General features: G+C 42.1%; 1 protein-coding gene across 3 annotated transcripts in view; it reads left to right on the top strand.

Annotated features, from left to right (window-relative positions):
• Nucleotides 1–22493, top strand: part of FARP2 (FERM, ARH/RhoGEF and pleckstrin domain protein 2) — a 107510-nt gene that overhangs the window by 17133 nt on the left and 67884 nt on the right. For all 3 annotated transcript variants that reach the window (XM_020989008.2, XM_020989006.2, XM_020989007.2), the window contains 2 exons: nucleotides 20828–20932; nucleotides 22137–22179. In XM_020989008.2, the coding sequence (XP_020844667.1) occupies nucleotides 20828–20932; nucleotides 22137–22179 (148 nt within the window). The remainder of the gene's footprint in view (nucleotides 1–20827; nucleotides 20933–22136; nucleotides 22180–22493) is intronic.

Raw genomic sequence — 22493 nt, 5'->3', positions numbered from 1 at the left:
GTGTTTCCTTCCTTGCCAAACTTTTAAAAATGAATGTTCTATATTTACTGCTTTCATTTCTCCCTGCAGCCAGGCTCGTGGCCCTCCCATTTTTCTGACACTGAACTCTCAAAGGTCGGCACATCCCCTGCTCAAACAGCCTTTTCTCTGGCCTCATCCTCCTTAACTTTTCCATTCGTGTTGAATTCTCCCTTCTTCATTCTCCCTCATTCTGGCCTTTCTTTTTCTTTCCATTTCCTAAAAATGCGTGTTGTTCATTTTGAATTCTTGACCTTTTGTGTTCTTGCCACGTTGGCCATAGCCAGTGTATTCATGTCTACAGCTTCAGCTGCCCTTCATGCCAGTGACTGCCAAGTTATGCCTCCAGCCCAGACCCTCAGCGCAAGATAGAGAGGCACTGTGGTCCGGTGCAGAGAAGGCTGCCTCTGCGGCCCGAGGACCTGAATCACTGGGAGCAAGTCATTGAATTTCTTCTGGGTCTCAGTTTCCTCATCTGTACAATGAAGGAGTTGGACTAGATGGTCTGAGATTCCTTCCAGTTCTAGGTCTCTGATCTTACACTCTCTTATTATCTGTCTACACTTGGTTGTGCCATTGTTACCTGAAACTTAATGTGCCTGAGAGAGAACTACCCCCCACCCCCTCATCCCCAGACCCCCAAACTGACACTCTCTTTTCCCATTTTGATCAGTAAAATCATCATTCTCCTATTACCAGGATTCCAGATCTCACTGCTATTTAGTCTTGTGTTACCAGGTATTGGTCAGCCACCTCGCAGTTACGTACGTATCACACTCGACATGGCCAAAATTGGAAATGATTGTATTTTTCCCAAAACTCCTCCCTCCCCCGATACCCATTTCCATTCTTGGCACCATCCTTCATCTTGCTGAGGTTCCTGATATTGGAATCATTCCTGATTCTTTCCTGTCCCTCAGTCCCCAGATCTAACTAGTTTCCAAGCCTTGCGCAGTCTACCCTCACCACAGCTCTATCCTTTCTGTCCACTCCCACAGCTTCTGCTTTGCTTCAGGTCCTCATCACCTCTTGCCTAGATTACTTGTAGTAGCCTCTGAAGTGGTCTTCTTGTCCCCAGTCTTTCTCTTGCAATATTCCACACAGCTGCCAATGGATATTCCTAAAAGGCAGCTCTGCCCACAGCCTTTCCCCCCCTTACCTCCCCAAACACATATACTCACGAATCTTCAATGGGCTTCTCTTTTCTCTAGGAAGCTTTTTACAGTCTGGCCTCCCACTCTGCCTTTCCAGTCATATTACCTCCTGCATGTACTCTCTGTTTCAGTCAGATTGGTTTCCTACATAGGACGTGGGGTTTTTTACTTCCCTGCCTTGTTGGCTAGATCCCTTAGGCCTGGAATGTACTTCCTCCATGTCTTTGCATTGGAGAGTTCCTCACTTCTTTCTGCTCTCTTCCTCTTGCATTTACATATGTCCTATCCTTATGGTAGAAAACAAGCTTCGTTTTTTATTTTTGTGTGAGTAAAAATATTTATTTGAATGAGTGAAAAAAAATGCTTAATTGCTTACCATATGCAAAGCACTGTGCTAATGGGGATACACATGGAAAAATCACCCAATGCCTGCTGTCAGGGAGCTCACATTCTAATGGGAGAGGTTTCAGCTTCAAGTCCTATGGAAAAGTCCCACAGTCCTTAGGGTAAAATGCATTGTGGCTGTTTAGCAAAGGCATTTATTTATTTCAGTGAGTTACTGGGTTAGGGAAGATAGTGCTTCAGTTATGTTGCTACAGGGCAATAATGAAATTGGTCATTTGCATAAATATTTAATAGTATTTCTTCATGAAAGAGTTGAATTTTTTTAAAATGATGTGTATTAGAACAAGAGGCAAAATAAAATAAAGACAAGTGTACAAAATTCCTGCGTTTGACAACATTAATGAATGAAATTAGGTTTTGTCCGTAACATGATTTCCACTGCTAGAATCGCACCTGTTTCTGATGTTACAGCACTGGGTGGTCTGAGAACTTTTGCTTTGGGTCCTTGATAGCCACGTCTGTAGCCCCTGTAGGAGCAGTTGCCAGGTTTCATCTCCACAGGGATTCCTTCCTAGGATGATGACCGTGGACCCTTGGCCACAAGTGCTGCTGGCTTGTCTCCGACATTGTCTGAGGGGAGATGATGGGCAGGGTCCTGGTAGTGGTTTGACTTGGCTGGAGCAGGCTTCTCTGTTTCCCCCACTTAGTGGTTCCTTTCTGCTTTATCTCCTGAGGGCATGATGTAAGAATCCAGATTGCAGCTTGCTGAAGATGAAGAGATGGCTGACCTGGACACCTTCCTTAAGTGGAGCTTCTGGGAGAAGCCATCCAATCAGAGGGAGGGGCCCCAGGGGTTAAGGGTGTGAGATCCAGGGAGGAAGTAATCTCCCAGGATGAAGAGTGTTTTGGGACGTGATGGAGGAATTTAGCCCACTAAAACTAATATCACTTCATCACTTCCATCAAAATTCATCCCTGTGGTTGTCAGGCTTCTTTCTTCCTGACATTGAAAAGTTTAGCAGGGGAAGGGAGAGAGGGAGGAAAAGAAGGATGGAGAGGGTCAGAAGGGGAGAGAGAGAGAGAGAGAGGAGGAATGGAGGGAAAAGGGAGGGATAAGGGAGAGGGATGGGGGGAAGGGGAAGGGCAAAGGGGGGGGTGGGCAAGCGAAGGCGAATATAAGCTTCTTGAAGGCAGAGACTGTCTAGCTCTGTCTCTGTAATCCTCCCTAGCACCTAGCAGAGCATACTGCCTTGTGGAAGGCCATCCTAAGGTACCTTGCCTAAGGCAGAGCCCTGTCCTGCAGATGTGTCTGCCTCAGAGGAGAACTGTCATCGCCCTCAGGGATCTGGGGTCCTGTCAGTACAGCTAAATGTCAAGTTCACCCTTTTTTGCTGCCTTGATATTTTCTGGCCCATACTGAGCTTACAGACCATGAGAAACCTCAATTCCTTTTCTTTTGAAAAATTCCATGGATGTCTTTTGCTTTTTATATCATGTTGATTTCTCAGGAGGCCCCTTCTCCAGCAAGCCTTGCCTTGTAGCAGATTAAAAAAAGAAATTTAACAAACCAGCTCACCCATCTGTTGTGTCTGACAACCCATTGCTTTTCCAGTGAACTACTGGCCAACTGTGCCTCACATTTTATAAACAATTGGCATTTATTAAATTTCATCTTCATAGATTTGGCCCATTCTGCCTGTTAAGATTCATTCATTCACAGAAGCCAGGAGTGGTCAGAGATAGGAGCGAACTGTGAGCGTTCTGAAGGCTTACAGACAATTGACAGGCATATGAAAGTAGGCTCTAGATCACTAGCATTGACAGAGACACCCAGCCCAAGAGTGTTGGCACCTAAGTTGTTGTCAGCTCACACTCAGCAGACTGACAAAGGTGACAAAAATGGGAATAGTTGTGGGGGGGGGAGGGGGGGAAGACTGGCCTAGCAGCTCATTGGTGGCCAAGCTGGGAATCGCTTCCACCATTTTGAAAAGCGGTTTGGAAATACGCAGAAAAAAAGACCAATATGTCCATTCCTTCTAAGCCAGAGATCTTCCTGCACTGCAAGGGATAAATCCCTCTAAGGTCAGTGACAAAAGGATCAGTTCCATATTCACCCACGTATCTCTACTTTGTGGAAGCAAAGAACTGGAAACAGAGGCTGTGCCCATCAATTAGAGAACGGCCAAGCACTTTGTGGCACATGAATATGAAGGATTGTGAGAGTCCTGTGAGACGCAGTGAATTTGATGAATGTAGAGAAACATGGGAAAACTTAGATGAACTGATGCAGAGTGAAGTGAGCAGAACCAAGAAAACAACATGCAAATGTATGCCATGATTGCAGCAACCTCAATGGGAAGAACGGCCCCAAAGGCACGAATGCTGCAAAGAATCAAGCAATGAGGCCAACTCTGAAGTGGGGAGAGGGGCAGCTGCTCCTTTGGAGAGTGTGGCGGGGGCCCACTGGTGGAGAACAGCGCACAGAATTTCAGACTGTTTTTAGATAGATTGGTTGGTTTTCCTGAGTTTTTTTTCTCTTCTTCCTCTTCTTTTTTTTTTTTAATTATTTGATGTAAAGACTGGCTCTCTGTGGGAAGAAGGATACAGGGGATATCTGGGTGATAAAAAAAAACCAAGAGATATTAACAAACATCTGTTTGTAAAAGATTCATTGACTCACATATTCATAAAGTGCTTTCCATGTGCAGAGCAGTGCCAGAAGTGTTGGGGAGATATGGTACAGCTCCTGCCAAGAGGTCTTTTGGGGTCCCAGTTCTTTCAGTTCCAGTCGTCATCTGAAAATGTGATATGTATGCCATCTTCAGTTTCATTTAGGTAGGTCAAGGTATGCAGTATTTATAGGAAAGTAGGAAGTGCACCGGCTTGGGACTTGCAACCGTAGAGCGTTTCCGAGATGTTAGAGACCTCCTTGGCCATTCAGTCTAACCCAGACCTGAAAAGGAATCGGAAGACTGAATGCCCAGGAGTCCACTTTCTGCCTCCTGAGGCGTCCCTGTACTTTTTCACATGACTGGCTCGAAATGTTTTTCTCACATGAAACCCAACATTTTACCTTCTAACTCGTTGTACCCAGTTCTGCTTTAAGTGCCAAGCAGGTCAAATAAGTGGTAGTTTCTCCAAAGCAATTATGTTCTCTGTTTTACCTACCATTTTGATTCTGAGCTTCAGTTTCCTCATCCTTAAAATGAAGGGCTTGGAGTAGATCATCTCTAGGTTACTTTCCAGCTCTAGCATTCTGTGACTTTCTATGAGACTGATTGTCTAATAATTTACCATAGAGCAAGCAAGGCCTCAGAGCAGCCCTAGCAGATACCAGCAAGTCCACCCGCACTAAAGCTCTTATAACAGTGAGCATTTATTAAGCACTTACTGCTTACTAAAGTGCCAGGAACTGTGCTCTAAGTTCTGGGGATACAAAGAAAGGCCAAAACCCCCCCTAAAAAACCAACCCCTGCTCTCAGGCTCCTATTCTGATGGAGAAGACAACATGCATACAACTGAACAGACAAGATAGAGGCAGGATAAATTGGAGATGATAATAATAATAACGATGACATTGGCTAGCATTTATGTACCACTCTAAGGTTTGCAACATGCTTTACATGTGTTGTTTCTTTTGATACTCTCAACAACCTTGGGAAAGGTAGGTCCAGTTATTCCTGTTTTACAGATGTGGAAACCGAGGCCCAGGGGGAGTTAAGTGACTTGCCCAGTGTCACACACACATATATAGTAAGTGTCTGAGGCAGGATTGCAGCCCAGGTCTTCCCATCTCCAAGTCTAGCACCATCCCCTGGCACACCCAGCTGCTTCCAGGGCAAACATAGGATCAGGGGGACCAGGCTTCTGAAGGACATTTGGAGGAAGCCAGGGAAGTAGGGAGGCAGAGACAAGGAGGGAAAGAATTTGGGCCTGGGGGAGAGCCAGAGTTAGGGTTAGCTCATTCCTGTCTCAGAACCGATGGCCTCCTAATTGAAGCAGCTCCACATGTCTCACTCGCCTCTCAGGGCATCCACTGTATGTTAACTGTGTTACACCATTCTGTTTTGGGGATTCGTGACTTGTCAAGTAAAGAAGATAGATTTGTGTCTTTTCTAAACAGACAGGGAGTGTGTAATCCATTTTAGAAAGCTGTCCACCAGAAATGGTTAAAATGGTTAGGCTGGGGTGCTTACGGGGGGGGGGAGCAGCTCATCATTCCCTAACAGACCAGAGCGATCACAGTGGAAAGAGCCCTGGCTCTGGGGTCAGAGATGATGGTTGTTGTTCAGTCATTTCAGTTGTATCCGCCTCTCCGTGACCCCATTTCCTTCTCCAGCTCATTTTACAGATGAGGAAACCGAGGCACACAGGGTTAAACAGGTTACTTTTGACACTATCAGTGTGATTTTGGGCAAGTCATGGCACTTCCCTGGACCTCAGTTTCCTCATCTGTAAAACTGAGGGCAGACTAGCTGGCCTCTGAGATGCCTCCCTACACTAGTTCTAGATCAGAGAACTCCAGACTTGTAGGTGACCTCAGCAGTTATTTTGTCTGATTCCCAAGGAGGTTTTATTGTGTACCTACATCTCAGAACAGTTAAGAGAAGTAGCTCGATATTTTCTTCCTAGTCTCTGAATACTTTGGGAACACATAGGTTATTTTTATGTTCTGTTTATAATGATTAATGAAGAATAGAATTGTTTTTGTGGTGTTTGATGAAGAAAGTACATTTTTAAAAAAATTGTCTCTGTTCCTTCAACTTCTCTGAGGCCTTGAATGGCCCTTAGAGAGGAATTCTATTTTTGGAGGCTTTGTGACTACTCACTGAAGAGCAAAAATAAGTTGTTAGGTGGATCTAAAATGTGGTTATAGGCGTGTTTGTGAGAATAATTGTACATAAACATATGCTCAGTGTATGTATAATTTTGTGCTTTCCCCAACCCATTCTCAGTTTGCCATAGTGGTGTATAGAATTATAATTTGTGATTCCCATATATTTTTGTTGAATTGAGCAGTTCATGATTCTAGACCTGTCCTGATTGCAGTGAGAGGCATATGAGAGGCATATCTTTCCCCACCCATCGTGTGTTCTGTCTGGCATTTCACCATGTGGATTCTAGAATGTTTACCTTTCTTAAAAGCATCCGCTTTTGGTGGAGGCTGGTTTGTGGATGGCATACAGTTGTTGTTCGGTAGTTTCAGTTGTGTTCAACCCTTTGTGACCCTATTTTGGGTTTTCTTGGCAAATATACTGGAGTGGTTTGCCATTTCCTTCTCCAGCTTATTTTACAGATGAGGAAACTGAGGCAAACAGGGTTAAGTGCATAGCCCAGGGTCACAAAGGTAGTAGGAGTCTGAGACTGAATTTGAGCTCAGGTCTTCCTGACTCCAGGTCAGGCACCCCATCCACTGTACCACTTAACTGCTCCTTGCATTTAATATAATCTTTTTTATTATAAATTGAGTGTTCCTTCTGATCATAAGAAATGCATTCTACCATTTACCTGGGTTTTTGGATATTTATAAGTTTATTCAGAATTTATTTTTTGGTCTTCATTTTCACTCTGTTGAAATGGAGACTAATGTCCTTGGCATGTTTTGGTATTTGAAATGGATCCATTTACACAGATTTGAGTAAAAGAAGGGCTATCCTTTCCCATTAAAATAGTTTTCAATAAAGACACATGAACAGCTCGAAGGTCATTTTGAAATTATAAGCATTGTCCTTTCATTGATAATGGGGTACACCCTCCAGTTGAAAATCACACATGATCTTCTTTCTCCTTTATCCCAGTATCACAGAATGTGTTCTCTCATTTTAGCAGGTATGAGGAAATAGTTAATACTAACATGGCAGCATCTGGTAGTCCTCTGGGACATGCCTGCATTCCTAAAAGAGGCTGTTGGTTAATGCAAGTGGTTTCAGATAGATTTTACAAAGTAACAGAATAAAAGGAAAACATGAAAGCAGAACATTCTTCAGTCTTCTCTCAGAATATGAGGGAAGGCCTTTCTAGGGTCAGGATGGGAAGACACCAGGGGAGACGTGGGATTGGGTGGAAGAGGAGAGGGGAAGGTTGGTATGGTCCTGGAGGAGGTGGTAGCAGACTGGTGGTTGGAAGGTGAGGAGCAAGGAGGAGGAGAAGGAGGGAGAACTCTTGGTTGGGCTTTGGGGCTCTTTCTGCTGTTTCTACAGACTTCAGCTGTTGTGTGCAGGAGGAATGTCTCAAAAACAGTTCATAGCCAGTGTTATTAACACTATATACGATTTGATAATTGTGCCTCTTTCCTTTCATACTAAGCAGTAATGGTGCACACTGGCAGCCCGTGGCCCATTGCCTAGCATTGTAAGCAGTGCTTGCCTTTAGGAACTCAGTACAAACCCCAGAGAGCTCTCTCTATTTATACGTGGGTAAAAGATTTATTTTTATCTCTTTAGGAAATAAATTTAGCAAAAAAATGCTAAGAACATGAATAATGGGTCTGAGACAAAAATTTTACTGGAATTATAGCCTGTTTTGTACTTTAAAAGTACAAGATAAAGTTAAGTGGACTCTACTGGATCGTGAAGAGACATCTAAAAAAAGCTGATTAGTAAAGAGAGGGCTAATTCTTGAAGTTTGCTAATAAGGAATGCTGATGATCTTGGGACTTCCTGAAAACGTTCACTCCCTTGGCTATTGGGTGCCAAGATGGAAAGGTCTCTAAATGCCATCTTCTTTTGGTGATCCCATCAGCTCTCATGGGTGTCATTCTGGTTATGCAGATTATGTAGGAATCCCACTCCACCCTCTTCCCTGGGCCTCAGTCCTGCCAAATCATTAGATTTTTAACAGCAGCAGCAGCAATGACAATAATAGCAACATTTACATAGCATTTTAAAGTTTGCCAGCTGTTTTACAGTTATCTCATTTTAGCCCCACAACAACCCTGAGGAGGCAGATGCTCTTATTATCACCATTTTACAGGTGAGCAAACTGAGGTAGATATAGACTTGCACAGAGTCCTATAGCTCGTACATATCTGAGCCTGAACTTGAACTTAGGCCATCTTGCCACTAGGTCTAGCGCGCCATCCTTTGCACCACTTATCTCTCTGAGACATCTCAGACTCTGATAAAGCCAAAATGGAACTCATTATCTTTTTCCCCAAGCCGTCTTTCAGACTTCCCTATTTTTGTCCAAAATACCTCCATTTTTTTAATCTCTCAGGTTTCTGACCTTAGCAGCCACTTCCCAACCCTCTGGAGATCATGGCACCAGGCCTGTCCTCTCCCTTCATCCCTATGCCCCTGATTGGTAAGCATTCCCCTTACTTTTCAGCTCTCTCCATGCCTTGCAAGCTAAAGCTCCACCCACCCCTGCAATCCTGGGTTTTCAAAAGGTGGCTCAGAGAATAGTAATCAAATATAGTTAGTCCTCAACTTTTGCTGGAATAACATTGCCAGAAAATGGCACAAAGTAAAAAACGTGGATGTTGATACATGGAACCTGTAAGAAATAGAGGGTTAGGTTTCTGCAACCACCAAAAGCTATTACAATATCTCTATTGCTAGAGATTGCTGAAAATCTCCTTTACTGAATGCAGTTCTTTTTTTAAAAATTAATTTACTTTTAGTTTTCAACATTTACTTCCATAAGATTTTGAGTTTTAAATTTTCTCCTCCTCCCTCTCCTTCCCCCCGCCCCAAGATGGCATGCAGTCTGAGATAGGCTCTACATATGTTTTCACATTAGTCATGTTGTAAAGAAGAATTGGAACCGATGGGAGGAGCCATGAGAAAGAAGAAAACAACAACAACAACAACAACAGCAACAAAAGAGAGCCAATAGTCTGCTTCCATCTGCATTCAGACTCCCGAGTTCTTTCTCTGGAGGTGGGCAGCATTTTCCATCATGAGTCTTTTGGAATTGTCTTAGGTCCTTGCATTGCTGAGAAGAGCCAAGTCTGTCAAAAGTCAGTCATCCCACAGTGTGGCTGCTACTGTATACAGTGTCCTCCGAGTTCTGCTCACGTCACTCAGCATCAGTCCACACAAGTCTTTCCAGGTTTTTCTGAAGTCAGCCTGTTCATCATTTCTTATAGCACAATAGAATTCCATTACATTCATATACCACAATGTGTTCAGCCATTCCCCAGTTGATGAGCATCCCCTCAATTTCCAATTCTTGGCCACCACAAAAAGAGCTGCTATAAATTGCATGCAGTTCTTTCTAGCAAAATATTAATTCTAATATGTACTTTTTCTAGCACAGCAACTATGAAATAATCTACAAAATGCAGTACACAGAATAAAATTGGTAACGTGCAAAGCATTTTTCTTACTAGTAATTTCTTAGAATTCTGTTCCTTTTTGTGCTGACATTTCAGATTGATTTCAGACAATGCTCAGTTTTCATACACATGAAATCTATAGTACCATAAACACGGTACAGCCCATAAAATTCTTAAAACTAAAACATTTTTTAACCTGGATCTTACCTTCCACGTTGTTAAATGGCAGTGTGAGGGCATGGTACTGTCTGCTAGACTGCTGTAAGCCTCTCTACCTTAGCCCCACTCCAAAAACCAAGGGAAAGGTTGTTGAGAATTTAGTTACCATTGTCTAAAGACTCTGAGCCTGGTGAGATCTTGACATCACCTCTGACACTCTGGCTTTCATGGTTGGTAAATGGTGTTGGAGATTGCGAAGGATGCATCAGCTTAAAGTAATCTGTCAGTGGCTTCTGATTTGTGCCCTGTTTGAGATCCTTAGGGGTCTCAGTATGGGAGCGTAGCCACAAATGTGTGTGGTTGCCACTGCAGAATTGAAAATGAGGTTACTAATAAAATCATGGGCATGCTTGAAGTCGAGCAGATGTTGAGGACCAACTGTACAAATACTGTTTCTGGAGAAGGGTGTATCAATCAACTGACTCCAGTCACTATACCCTGTGACTTCCTGGTCCAGAATGCTCTCCCTTTTCCATCATTCCCTTACACCTCTCACAGCTGACCGCATCTTTCTAGAATTACACAGACCCAACCTTAGTTCAGGCCTCCTCACCCCATGCCTAGACTATTCATTGGTCTCCCTGCCTCAGGCTTTTCACTCTTCCACTCCACCCTTTGCACTGATCTGACCCTGTCATTCCTATACTCCATCACCTCCAGTGGGCCTGTTGCCTGGAGGAACAAATATAAAGTCCTTTCTTTTGGTTTTGAAGCCCTTCACCACCTGGCCCCAGCTTTGCCATCACTCTCCCTCTAGCCAAACTGGTCCACTCTCCATGTCTCCTGTTTGCTATTCCATCTCTCATCTCCATGCCTTTGTACTGATAACTCCCATACCGAGCATGCATTCTCTCCTTGTCTTCCCCTCATAAAATCCCTCTTTTCCTTTAGGACATAGCTCAATCACCATCTATTAGATAAAACCTTTCCACTGCTAGTATCTTCCACCTCTATTCTTTTTTTAAAACTTATCTTTTATTCTCTTTAGAGTCATCTGGCATAGACATATATGCCTTCTCCATCTGACTTTGAGCTGGCTGAGTCGAAATTCCTGCTTTGAAACTGTGTTCTCCATGCCTTGGGCAGTTTCTGGTAGAGTTCTGGGCACTTAGTATTTATGGATGGATTGAGGCGTTTGCATTTTACCTTAAGGGCAGTAGGGAGACATTGGAGATTTTTCATCAGGGGAGTGATGTGACCATGTCTCTGCTTTAGAAAGACTTTTGTTAGCAGTATGGAAGATACATGGTGAGAGGGAGGGCCTGGAGCAGGGATAGTGGTGGTTTAGGCAAATGGTAAGGAGGGCCTGTAGCCATGGGAGGGAAGAAAAAGGGATGGCACCTTGGGAACCTGGCACAGGGCCTGGCACAGAGGAGGCCTGCTGATTGATGGATGGATTTCTGCCCAAGTCAATCTTTGAAAGCATAACTAGGATTAAGTCACTCTGCTAAATGAAAACTCATTTATTCTTCACCACTTAGCAAACAAAATGTGTATTCCTGATCTTAGCCTGGAAGGTCACAATCTGGCTGTGCCTACCAGGGCAGCCTCATTTCCTGAGATTTCCCTTTATATATCTACTATTTAACTAACATTGATTATTCTCAGGTTTCTGTTTTTATAGTCATCTCACCCATCTCTCCTATCTGATCTCCCCAAATTTCATGTTATGTCCCTTCCTTCCTTCAAGGCCCATCTCAGTTTCCATCTGCTTCATGAAGCATTCCAATTTTGTCATTCCCATTCTGCCCCTCCCCCCCCATGCAAAAGTGATGTCTTAGATTTTGCCTGGATCTAAGTTTTACACTTATGTTTTTTATTAAAAAATATTTTGATTATTCTACCTACAACACTCATCCACTGAGAAAAAAAGAAAGAAAGAAATAGAGAAATACAGAGCCCATGTATCCCATAAGCACAGCCAAGCACCCTCCAAGACACCTGGGCTTGAAACTGTGTCATCCTGAATCCTCACTCTCTCATACTATCCCCCACCCCCACCCCCCCAGCACCTTGGCCAATCTTTTGCCACCTTTGTGGTCTAACGGTTTCTTTTGCTCTCCCTTCTCTCCACTGACACCACCACCATACTGCTGTGACTCCTTATCACCTCATGCCTGGACTATTGAAATCGTCTTTTGGTTGGTGTCCCAGCCTGAGTTGGACAAATTGATCTTTAAAAGCACATGTTTGACCCTATTCAAAAACTCCACTGGCTCCTTAGTATCACCTGTGAAGGGCAGCCCTTCCAACTGTTCCAGGTTTCTTGCACCTTGCGGCCCTTTGTATATCATTTGATCCATAACACTGGCCTCCTTGCTGTGCCTCACCCCTGGCACGCTATCTCCCTACATGATGGTATTTTCCCTGGCTCTCCCCGATCCCTGGAGCTATCGCCTTCCTCATCTCTGCCTCCTGGGTTCCTGGCCCCCTTCTCTCTCAGCTAAAGCCCTACCTTCCCGGCCCTCCTTAATCTAAGTACTCGGTGCCAGTTTATCCTGTCGTTATCTTGTTGGGATAGAGTTGTTCACATATTGTCTCCCCTGTTAGACTGGGAGTTCCTTGAGAGCAAGAGCTGGGGTTGTTTGTTTTTTTTAATTTGTTTTGCCCAGAACTTAGCAAAGTACCTGGCATTTAGTAGGTACTTAATGCTTATTGACTGACAATCATTACCTATATTCATTTTTTTTTTATAGCACACTAATAGTCCATTCCATTTGTATACCACAGATTGTTTAGTCTTTCCTTATTTAGCCTTCAGTCTATGGGCATCTTTGCTAACATAAAAAGGTCATAAATATTTTGGTGACTCTCCAGCCTTTCTGTTGTTTGTTACCTCCTGAGGGTATAGGGTATATGCCTATCAGCAGAATCGATGGGTCAAAGGAGAGAGATGCTTTAGCCACTTTATTTGCATCATTCCAAATTGATCAATTTCTAGCTCCATCAGCAGTGCCTAGTGCTTCAATCCACAATCCCTTCAAAACTAACTATTCCCATCTTTTGGAATCTTTGTCAGGGTTATTGTGATTTTCATTCCTCGGTTAGTCATTTGAAAGTTGCTTTCATATGGTTGCTAGTAGTTTGTAATTCTTCTTTTGAGAATGGTTCATATCACTTATCTATTAGGAAATAAAGGGCTTTTGGATTTCTCAATTTCTGTTACCTGTTTATCCTAGATAGCAGTTCTTTATCAGAGATATGTGATAGAGATATTTTTTCCGCCAAATGACTGCTCTTCTCATTCTAGTAACATTCATTTTTTTATGAGAAAGGTTTTCAACTTCATATAATCAAAATTAGCTTTTATCTTTAGTAATTACCTCTATCCCATGTTATGTTAAGAATTCACTCCTCGTCCATAGCTGTGAAAGGTTTATATGATCTTTTTCTCTTCTGATTTTTCAATGGTATAAAATATTCAAGTCACATGCTGATCTTGAATTTGTCATTTATGTTGTAAAATATTGATTTAAGCCTAATTTTTGCCAACCTATTTTCCAGTTTTCTCAGAAATTCTTGGCAAATAAATTGTTTCTTAGGTAGTCGATGTTTCTAGATTTATTGAGCAACTGAGTTCTGTGTTCCGTTATTTCTCATTCTTCCTTGACAACTCTGTTCCATTGGTCTCCTTCTCTACTTTTAAACCAATGCCAAGTGCTTTTGATTATTCCTGCTTTATATTATGATTTGGGCTCTGGAAATTAACTCTTGTCTTTCTGGCTCTCACCATTCTTAGAGCCATGCTTCTTTCTGCATTGCACTGAGCAATTTTTATGGTTATGTTTAAGCTATGAGTATGCTGATGATGTGGTTTCATTTTTTCAGTCGTGCCTATTTGTGATCCCTTTTTGGGTTTTCTTGGCAAAGATGATGGAGTGGTTTGCCATTTCCTTCCCCAGCTTATTTTACAGATGAAGAAACTGAGGCAAACGGGGTTAAGTGATTTGAGCAGGGTCACATAGCTAATAAAAGTTTGAGGCCAAGATTTGAACTTGGGGAGGTAGGTGTTCCTAACTCCAGACCCGAAACTCTGTCCACTGTGCCACCTAGCATGCTGGCTTTTCATGCTGGCATGACCTAAAAGTAGATTTGTCCCAACTCCATCTTACTTGGCATTCCGTCTTTCCAGACCCCAAATAGATGGCACAGGGGGCCTGGGAAGGCCTTGAATTGTATTTTGTCTTCCATAAGCTGAAGCAGCTCCCACAGCTGTGTATTTCAGCATCTTCCAGCTGCCTTTGTGGGCTTGTTGAATGGCATTTGAGGCTGAACATTGGCATTATGCACGTTAAGACTATGAGAATTGAAGATTTGGAAGATGCCCAGAGGAGAGTGAAATGTCAGCAGAAATGCTGGTGACCTTTTAAAGAATCCAGCGTGTGTTCAGTCCAAGCTTCCTGTTCCTCAGAGCTTGTTTTAAGATTGCCCAGCAGGATAAGAACTTGCATTGGTGTGGAGTGATTGAGTTAATCAGCAAGGAAGAGGATCATGCAGCATCATTTCACGTAGGGAGAGGGAGTTTGCATTTGGCCAGAAAGGAGGAGTGGTGGTTTGGGTGGATGGAGGAGTTCTGTTTTGGCAGGTGAACTGGAAATGGGTACGTGGAATAAACAACTCAAAGAACTAAATCAAGTTGTCTCAGGAAGAATTTTCCCACAGGGCTTAAGACAAAGAATAAAGAAGTGCTTTGTTAGCCAGTCCTTTGTGGCTCATTTGCATCAAGGCAAAATATTTAATGCCACTCTTGTAAATGTAACATTTTTAACAATACACTTTTATGTCTCAGCTTAGAAGGACTGAGCAACTTTGAACATGGGATTATTCAACAAGAAAAAAATCTATTTTACCTGTAATTTTGTATGCGTTGTTTATCATTTATTGTAGTCTAACAGTTGAAAAACACTTCCAAACTGGATGTTCAGCTGTTACTTATGGTCTGAGTAAATTGTGGTGACATGACCATCTATTTGTTTCATTTTGTGTTGCTTCTAATTGTACTAAAGCTTCAAGAAATTTTAGAATTTGGTATGAATTAAACCAGACTTTCTGACTGGATTAAGGGGACATCTGGTTCCCAAACTCTTAAATCATATGCCACTTTGGAAACACAGTGCCAGGGTGTCCACCACCAAATGCCGGGTGGAGCTCTTGTGTTGAGTAGTAGGAATAAGACAGAGGAGGGACTGTGTAGGTGAAAGAGTTTGGGCCGCAGCCTTTTAGAAAATAAGGAATAATAAGTATAGAAATTGGCTGAAATATTTCCAGTTTCCTACTTGAAATCTCAGTCATAATTTTGGTTATAGAGCAACTAGGTGGCAGAGGGGATAGAGCACCAGGGTAGGAGTCAGGAGGACCCAAGTTCAAATCTGGCCTCAGACACTTAACTAGTTATGTGACCCTGGGCAAATCACTTCACCCTGTTTGCCTCCATTTCCTCATCTGTAAAATGAGCTGGAGAAGGAAACAGCAAACCACTCTAGTGTCTTTGCCAAGAAAATCCCAAATGGGGTCACGAAGAGTCAGATACACCTGAAATGACTGAACAACAACTGGGCGAGACACTTAACCTCTGTTTACCTCGGTCTCCTCATCTCTAATATGGGAATGGTAATAGCACCTACCTCCCAGGATCATGAGGATCACATGAGATTATAATCGTAGAGCACATAGCACAGTGCCTGGCATATAGTAAGCGTCATAAAAATGTTAGCTATTATTAGCTGTTATTATTATAGTGTCTTTGCAAAAATCTTTGAGCGGAAGAGGAAGTGAGTATCCTCAACAAAGAACTTATGGGCTAGAAGAGTTTTCCTTTTGTCTTTGTGCCCCCGGCACCTAGCACATTGCATGGTGCCTAGTAGGTCAACAAGCATTTACTAAGCGGTTATGATGGTGCCAGATGTGGTGCTGTGTGCTGGGGATAACAAAGAAACACAAAAACAGCCCCTGTGTTTGAGCTAACATTCTAGTAAGGTAAGGAAGATGCAAATAACGTGTATATATAAACTGTAAACAGTGTGAATGGAAGATAATTTCCTTTTTTTTAACTTAGTATCTTATTTTTTATCCAATAGCATGTACAGAAAGTTTTCAGTATTCATTTTTGTAAGATTTTGAGTTCCAGATTTCTCTCCCTCCCTTGCTTACCTCTCTCCTCCCGAAGACAGGCAAGCAATCTGTACAATCAAGTTAAACATATTTCCACATTAGTCATGTTGTGAAAGAAGAATCAGAGCAAAAGGGGAAAATCACAAGAAAGAAAAAAAAAAATCCTTGAATGTAGAAGCTGCTGTAAGTCCTGTGTAATCCTGGTTGTGGCTCCCCGATATATGAATTGTCTCTTTCTCACTGCTTGCAGTATTTTCTCCTTGACCTGATAATTCTGGAATTTGGCTACAATATTCTTTGCAATTTTCATTTTGGGATCTCTTTCAGGAAGTGACCAATGGATTCTTTCGATGACTATTTTACCCTCTGGTTCTATCCAGGTTCTTTCTTTCTTTTTTTTTTTCTTTTTTTTTTTTTAATGATCATGGCCATCAGGTAGTCCAATAATTCTTAAATTTTCTCTCCTGGATCTATTTTCCAGGTCAGTTGTTTTTCCAATGATATATTTTACATTTTCTTTTACTTTTTTCATTCTTTTAATTTTGTTTGACTGATTTTTGATGTCTCATAGTTATTAGCTTCCACTTGCCCAATTCTAATTTTTAAGAAATTATTTTCTTCAGTTAGCTTTTGTACCACTTTTTCCATTTGGCCAATTCTGCTTTTAAAGGGGTTGTTTTCTTCAGTGGATTTTTTTTTCCAATTTGGCCAATTCTGTTTTTTTCCTTTTTTGTTTTTGTTTTTGTTTTCTTTGCTAGGCAGTGGGGTTAATTGACTTGCTCAGGGTCACACAGCTAGTAAGTATCAAGTGCCTGAGGTCACATTTGAACTCAGGTCCTCCTGACTTGAGGGCCAGCGCTCTCTCCACTGCTCCACCTAACTGCCCTGGCCAGTTCTATTTTTTAAGGACTTGTTGTCTTCAATCAGTTTTTGTGCTTTCTTTTCCAAGCTGTTGATTCTTTTCTTTCATAATTCTCCTGCATAACTTTAATTTCTTTTCCCAGTTTTTCTTCTACCTCTCTTAGCTCTTCCAAGAGGACTTTTTGGGCTTGAGACCAATTCATATTCCCCTTTCTGGCTTCACATGTAGGCTTGACGTTGTTATCCTCTTTTGAGTTTCTGTTTTGATCTTCACTGTCGCCATAGCAGCTTTCTATGGTCGGGGCTCTTTTCTGTTTCATACACATTTTTAGACTATTTTGTGACTTTTAAGGTTGAGCTCTGCTCCTGGGGCACAGGGGGTGCTGTCCCTCACTTCTTATTCTGGGGGCTAAAGGCCTGGTCACTGGCTTTCCAAGCTAGGGCTCAGGTACTTGTGACTTGCCCACTGTGCTAAGCTGCGCAGCTTAGTAGCACCTGTTGTACTGGGATTCCAGGGCTCAGAATTTGTCTTCTTGGTGGGGCTGGAGGCCTCACAGTTGGCCTGCTGTGCTGTCCACTAGCCACGACTGAGAGGCTTTGGCTGCTGATCTGTACTGTGGCTAAGCGCCTCCTGCTTTCTTGCCGAGACATGGGCTGTGCTAGGCTGTACTTCTTTTACTCGAGTGAGACAGACCTATTCTGAAGTCCTTTTAAGTTATCTTAAGCTGGAAAATTGTTTTGCTCCGACTTTTAGGAAGGTTATTTTTGAGGGAAGGCATGCATTCCCTGGCTGCAGATGGGACCTAGAAACGGTTCCTTTAACTGGTAGAATTTGAGCCAAGTCTTGAGTAAGCCAGGAAATCTAGGAGTCAGAGGTGAGGAGGGAGAAGCGTTACAGGTATGGGGGACAGCCAGTGTCAGCTCATCGAGTTTTGGGAAATGGAGTGTCCTGTGTGAGGAATAGCAAATAGATCAGTGTTGCTGGATCAGAGAGTATGAGGAGGGGAGTTAAGTCTAAGAACGTTGGAAAGTAGGAAGGTGCCAGGTTGTGAAGGCCTCCAGATGCCAAAAAGAGCATTGTCCATTTGATCCTGGAGGTGAGAGGGGTGACGTGCTTGAAGCCACGTGGAGAATGGATGGGAGTGAGAAGAGGCTTGAAGCTGGGAGACTGGACAGGGTGCTGTTGGATGAGGTGGTCTTGTAACAGGGCGGTGGCCGTGTGAATTGTGGGAAGACGAGGACATATTAGACAGATGTGTAAAGTGAAGATAAAAATAACAAGATTTGACAAGAGATTGGATGTGCCAGGTGTATGTCTAAGTGACTGCAGTCCCAGTTGGTCAGTTGCTCCCAGAGCCACCATTTAAGGAAGGGCCCTGGCCAACTGTTCACTCTTTGATTCCCCTTCTGACTCTGTCCAGACTTCAACTCTTTGATTCCCCTTCTGACTCTGTCCAGACTTCTTTTTCCACCATGAGCTAGTGTGGATACCTTTTCTGCCCTCCCCCTTACAGCTTTCTTTGATATGTGATTTTCCCCCATTAGAATGTAAGCTTCTTGAGATCAGGGACTGTCTTTGCTTTTATTTGTATTTCTAGCACTTAACATAGTACCTGGCACATAGTACTTAATAAATGCTTATTGATTTGACTTTATTTGGACTGGGTTGTGCCCTCAACAAGTAATAGAAAAGTTGGGAAGAGAGGAAGGTTTGTGTGTGTGGGGGGGGAGAATAGGAGGTGGGGCCAAGAATATTACCAAGTTGTATTTTGGGCATATTGAATTTGAGATGCCTGTGGGATAGTCAGCTCAAGATTTCTAAAAGTGATGAGGGACTGAATCTCACAGGGAGATTGGGACTGAATGTACCGATCTGGAATTCATCTGTGTTGAGATGATAGTTGAACCCATAGGAGATAAGATCTTCATGTAAGATTATTGTCTTAGTATGATAGAAGAAAAGAAGTAGGCCCAGAACAGAGCCTTGGAGGACATCCATGATAGGTTGATGTGATCTAGATGAGGATCCAGGAAATGGAAATGTGAAGGAGTAGTCACACAGTTAAGAGAATTAGGCAAAAGCATTAGTCTGAACACCTAGACAGGAAAGAGTATGTGGAAGAAAAGGAGGATTCTCAGTATCAAAGGCTGTAGTAAGGTCAAGTAGAGGATGAAGAAAAGACTGTTACTTCATTTGGCAAGTAAGAGGTCACTGATAACTTTGGAAAGAGCAGTTTCAGTTGAATGGTGAGGGTGGAAGCCAGTGGGAGGTGAGGAACTGGAGGCATTGAGTGTAGATGGCTTTCTCAAAGAGTTGAACTGAGAAGTGGAGAACAGCTATATAGACCAACTGATATTTAGTGGGATGGTTGTATCAAGTAAGGGTTTTTGAAAGATGGGTGAGACATGAGTGTATTTGTAGGCAGCAGGGAAGGGACCAGTAGACTGGAAGAGATTGAAATGTGAGAAGAATAATAGGGAGGGTAATCAACTGAAGAAGGTGGGAGAGGGAAGAGGATTAAGGAGTCATATAGATGTGTTGGCCTTGGCTAGGAGAAAAGGCCACTTCTTTGTGTGAGACTGGAGTGAGGGAAGGGATAATGGGAGAGGCTGGCTGAGTCATGTGAAATGAGGAGGAGGGAGAGAAAAGGGAGCTCTTTGAGAATGGCCTCAGATTTTTCAGAGAAGTTATGAAGATAGGTCCTTGATGGATAGAGTTGAGAGGTGGGAGGTGGGGAAGAGAACCTTGAAGATGTGTGGGAAATGCTATAGCTCAGGACAGTTTCAATTTTATGTTTTATGTTGTTTCCATATAGAAAATCTGGGAAAGTCACTACCTGACATCACTTAGTATAATGACCTGAACTCTTTTTACAGGCGTATATGTAGTTCACAAAATTAAAGAAGCAAAACTTTATGGAAAGATTGAAATACAAACCAAAACCTGAGACAATAAGCAGGCCTTTTCCAAAGATCCCTTTGGATTATTTCTGATTGCTAATTTTTGTGTATGCACATAAGGCTTTCTCTCTTAGCCTTGCCTTTCCTGTGGGGGCAAGAGCAGAGGGTAAATGTGGCTAACAGGAAACCAGTTAGCTTGCCTTGTGCAGAGTTGGGGCTGGAGCAGTTTAGGATGTCATGAAATGATTGGAGGAAGCCTCTAATGAGGGAAGCCCTGGAAGGTCGTAGAGGATGACCACATGTACTCCACCTTCGCCTCAGCTGCTTTCCTGTTTTCTCATTTGATGAGAAGACAATGGAGGGTTTTGAGGGAGAAGTCAAAGTCAACAGAATAGTCAGTACACATTTATTAAGTGCCTACTATGTGCATGAGTCAAGGAGGAGCTTGGGATGTTTTTGGGGTCGGGAGAGCATAACTTCCCTACTCCAGTTCCCTACTTCAATCAGTGTAGATGGCAGCATCTCCTTGCCTCCTCCTCAAGCACAGTTTAGGTGGGCAGAAGATTGATAATGGTGCAGGTGAAATGAGTGGTACGACACTATTCTCATATCAGAATGAAATAGTAAGTGAAAGAAAACCTTTTCATTGTCATTTTGGAGTTTCGGAGAAATCTCAGTAAAAACACACACCCTTTGAAATTATTGTTTAAATTTTTAAAAATTGGCGTCAATTTCCATTAAAGCAACAAACATGTATTTGATTTGTGACATCATAACCATTTGTCATACATTGTTGCAAAGTTAAACAGACACGCAAATTTAACGAAGTTTTGTGTGTTAAAAGAAGCTTCATTCCACAGCTTTAAAAATGTTTCTTTTCTTGGATTGGATCTAAAATTAATTTTCTTCTTTGTTTTCTTCCCTCTTCTTTTTTTTCTAGCCCAAATGCTATGGCCAGATACTGTTGACAGAGGTGTTTAAGCATTTAAATTTGATTGAATCAGATTACTTTGGACTAGAATTCCAGAATGTCCAGTCTTATTGGGTATGTAAAGAATATGATTGTTTATGTTTATTTTGGAAAAATGTTAAAATACTGTTATACAGGGTTGAAATGCATATAGCATTAAATAGTGTATACTTGATGTTGATAAGGTTCCTCCCAATTAGCTTGTGTTTATTTTAGAATATATATTACATTTTATTTTTATATTATTGTTTATATTATATATTTATATTCAGGATATATTATATTTATATAGAATATATATTCTATATTTAGAATATAAATATATTTTAAAACTCTTTTAACAGAAACCTTTTTTTTTTTAAAAGATGGGAAGTATTCTATTCAGATAATTTGTGTTCAGTTGTGAAGGATAGATGAATTTCAGGTAAACTAAGTTGTTGTGTGTGTGTGTGTGTGTGTGTGTATGTGTGTGTGTTTTGTGAAAAGATTGTCTGCATCACTAGTGTTTCTCTCTTGTGCCAATGGAGAGAAGCATTCACCTGGATGGTTACAGCTCCTTTCACATGGTCCACTCAGCTTGTATACAGACAGTCCTGCTGCCAGTGGCAGCATTGAGACTTGGAATGCAGAGTAGAATGAATTCTGCCCCTGAACTGGCTGGCCCAGGAGAAAATGGGGAGGGAGGGGTGTAGCTGAAGGTCCATTAAGAACATCCTACAAGGGCATACTTCAGGACGCTTTCGTTTGTTTGTTCAGTCAGCACTCAGAATCTGACAGGCACAGACTTTGAGAGCTTGGGGATACAAAAATCCTTCAGGATCTTATATTCTCATAGGAAGGAATTTCAGAATTAGGAGAACCTCATAGATCATCCCTGCACCTGCACAAGTATGTTGTCTACACTTTCCCTGCCAAGTGACGTGCTTTTCCCTCCTCTCCAGCTCTGCTTTGCTGGAATACCTCCAGGGTTAAGAACCTGCTACTTCTCCAGGCAAGAAGCTGCCCGGGACATTTCTGGGTCACTCCATTGGTGGAGGGGTTTTCCTTACACTAAGTCCTGTTAAAAAGATTTTAAATCATATAGCAAAAAAGAATCTTCCTTTTTTTCTGTTGTAACGGAATCTGACTTTTTAAAAAAGAAGAGAGGCAATATTCTTAGCTTTTGTTTTTCTCTAGATTATAAATAATATTGATATTTTTCAGTAGATCTATTGAGTGGACATGATGAAGGAAGTATGGCACAGAATGAGTTTTCTTTTCTTTCTTTCATTCTCTTTAGATTTGGCTTGAACCAATGAAACCTATCGTCAAACAAGTACGAAGTAAGTCCGTCTTTGTCCTTTGATGATTGTGAGTTTTGGGAATTGTTTGGGTGTAGTCCATTTCATCACGAGCGCTGGTGAAGGGACAATATTAGCATGAATAAAACAGCAGCTGATACCAAAGTAATTTCTGTTTGTTTTTGGATTAGAAGATGATTTGTAACATTTTCACCTTTAGTTTATGGTTTTCTTTTGCCACTATTGAAATTAATGTATTGTGAGCACATACCAAGTACTTTCAGTGTGTTGCAGGTACAGAGAATAGGTTAGAAAAGCCCATGTAAATTTAAATTTGCATTGATGATTAGTGGTGG

This window comes from Phascolarctos cinereus, unplaced genomic scaffold, assembly GCF_003287225.1.
Source record: "Phascolarctos cinereus isolate Bilbo 61053 unplaced genomic scaffold, phaCin_HiC Scaffold_7;HRSCAF=346, whole genome shotgun sequence".
Classification (NCBI taxonomy): domain Eukaryota; kingdom Metazoa; phylum Chordata; class Mammalia; order Diprotodontia; family Phascolarctidae; genus Phascolarctos; species Phascolarctos cinereus.
Note: the sequence above shows the minus strand (reverse complement) of the source record. Positions and strands in the feature narration are given on the sequence as shown.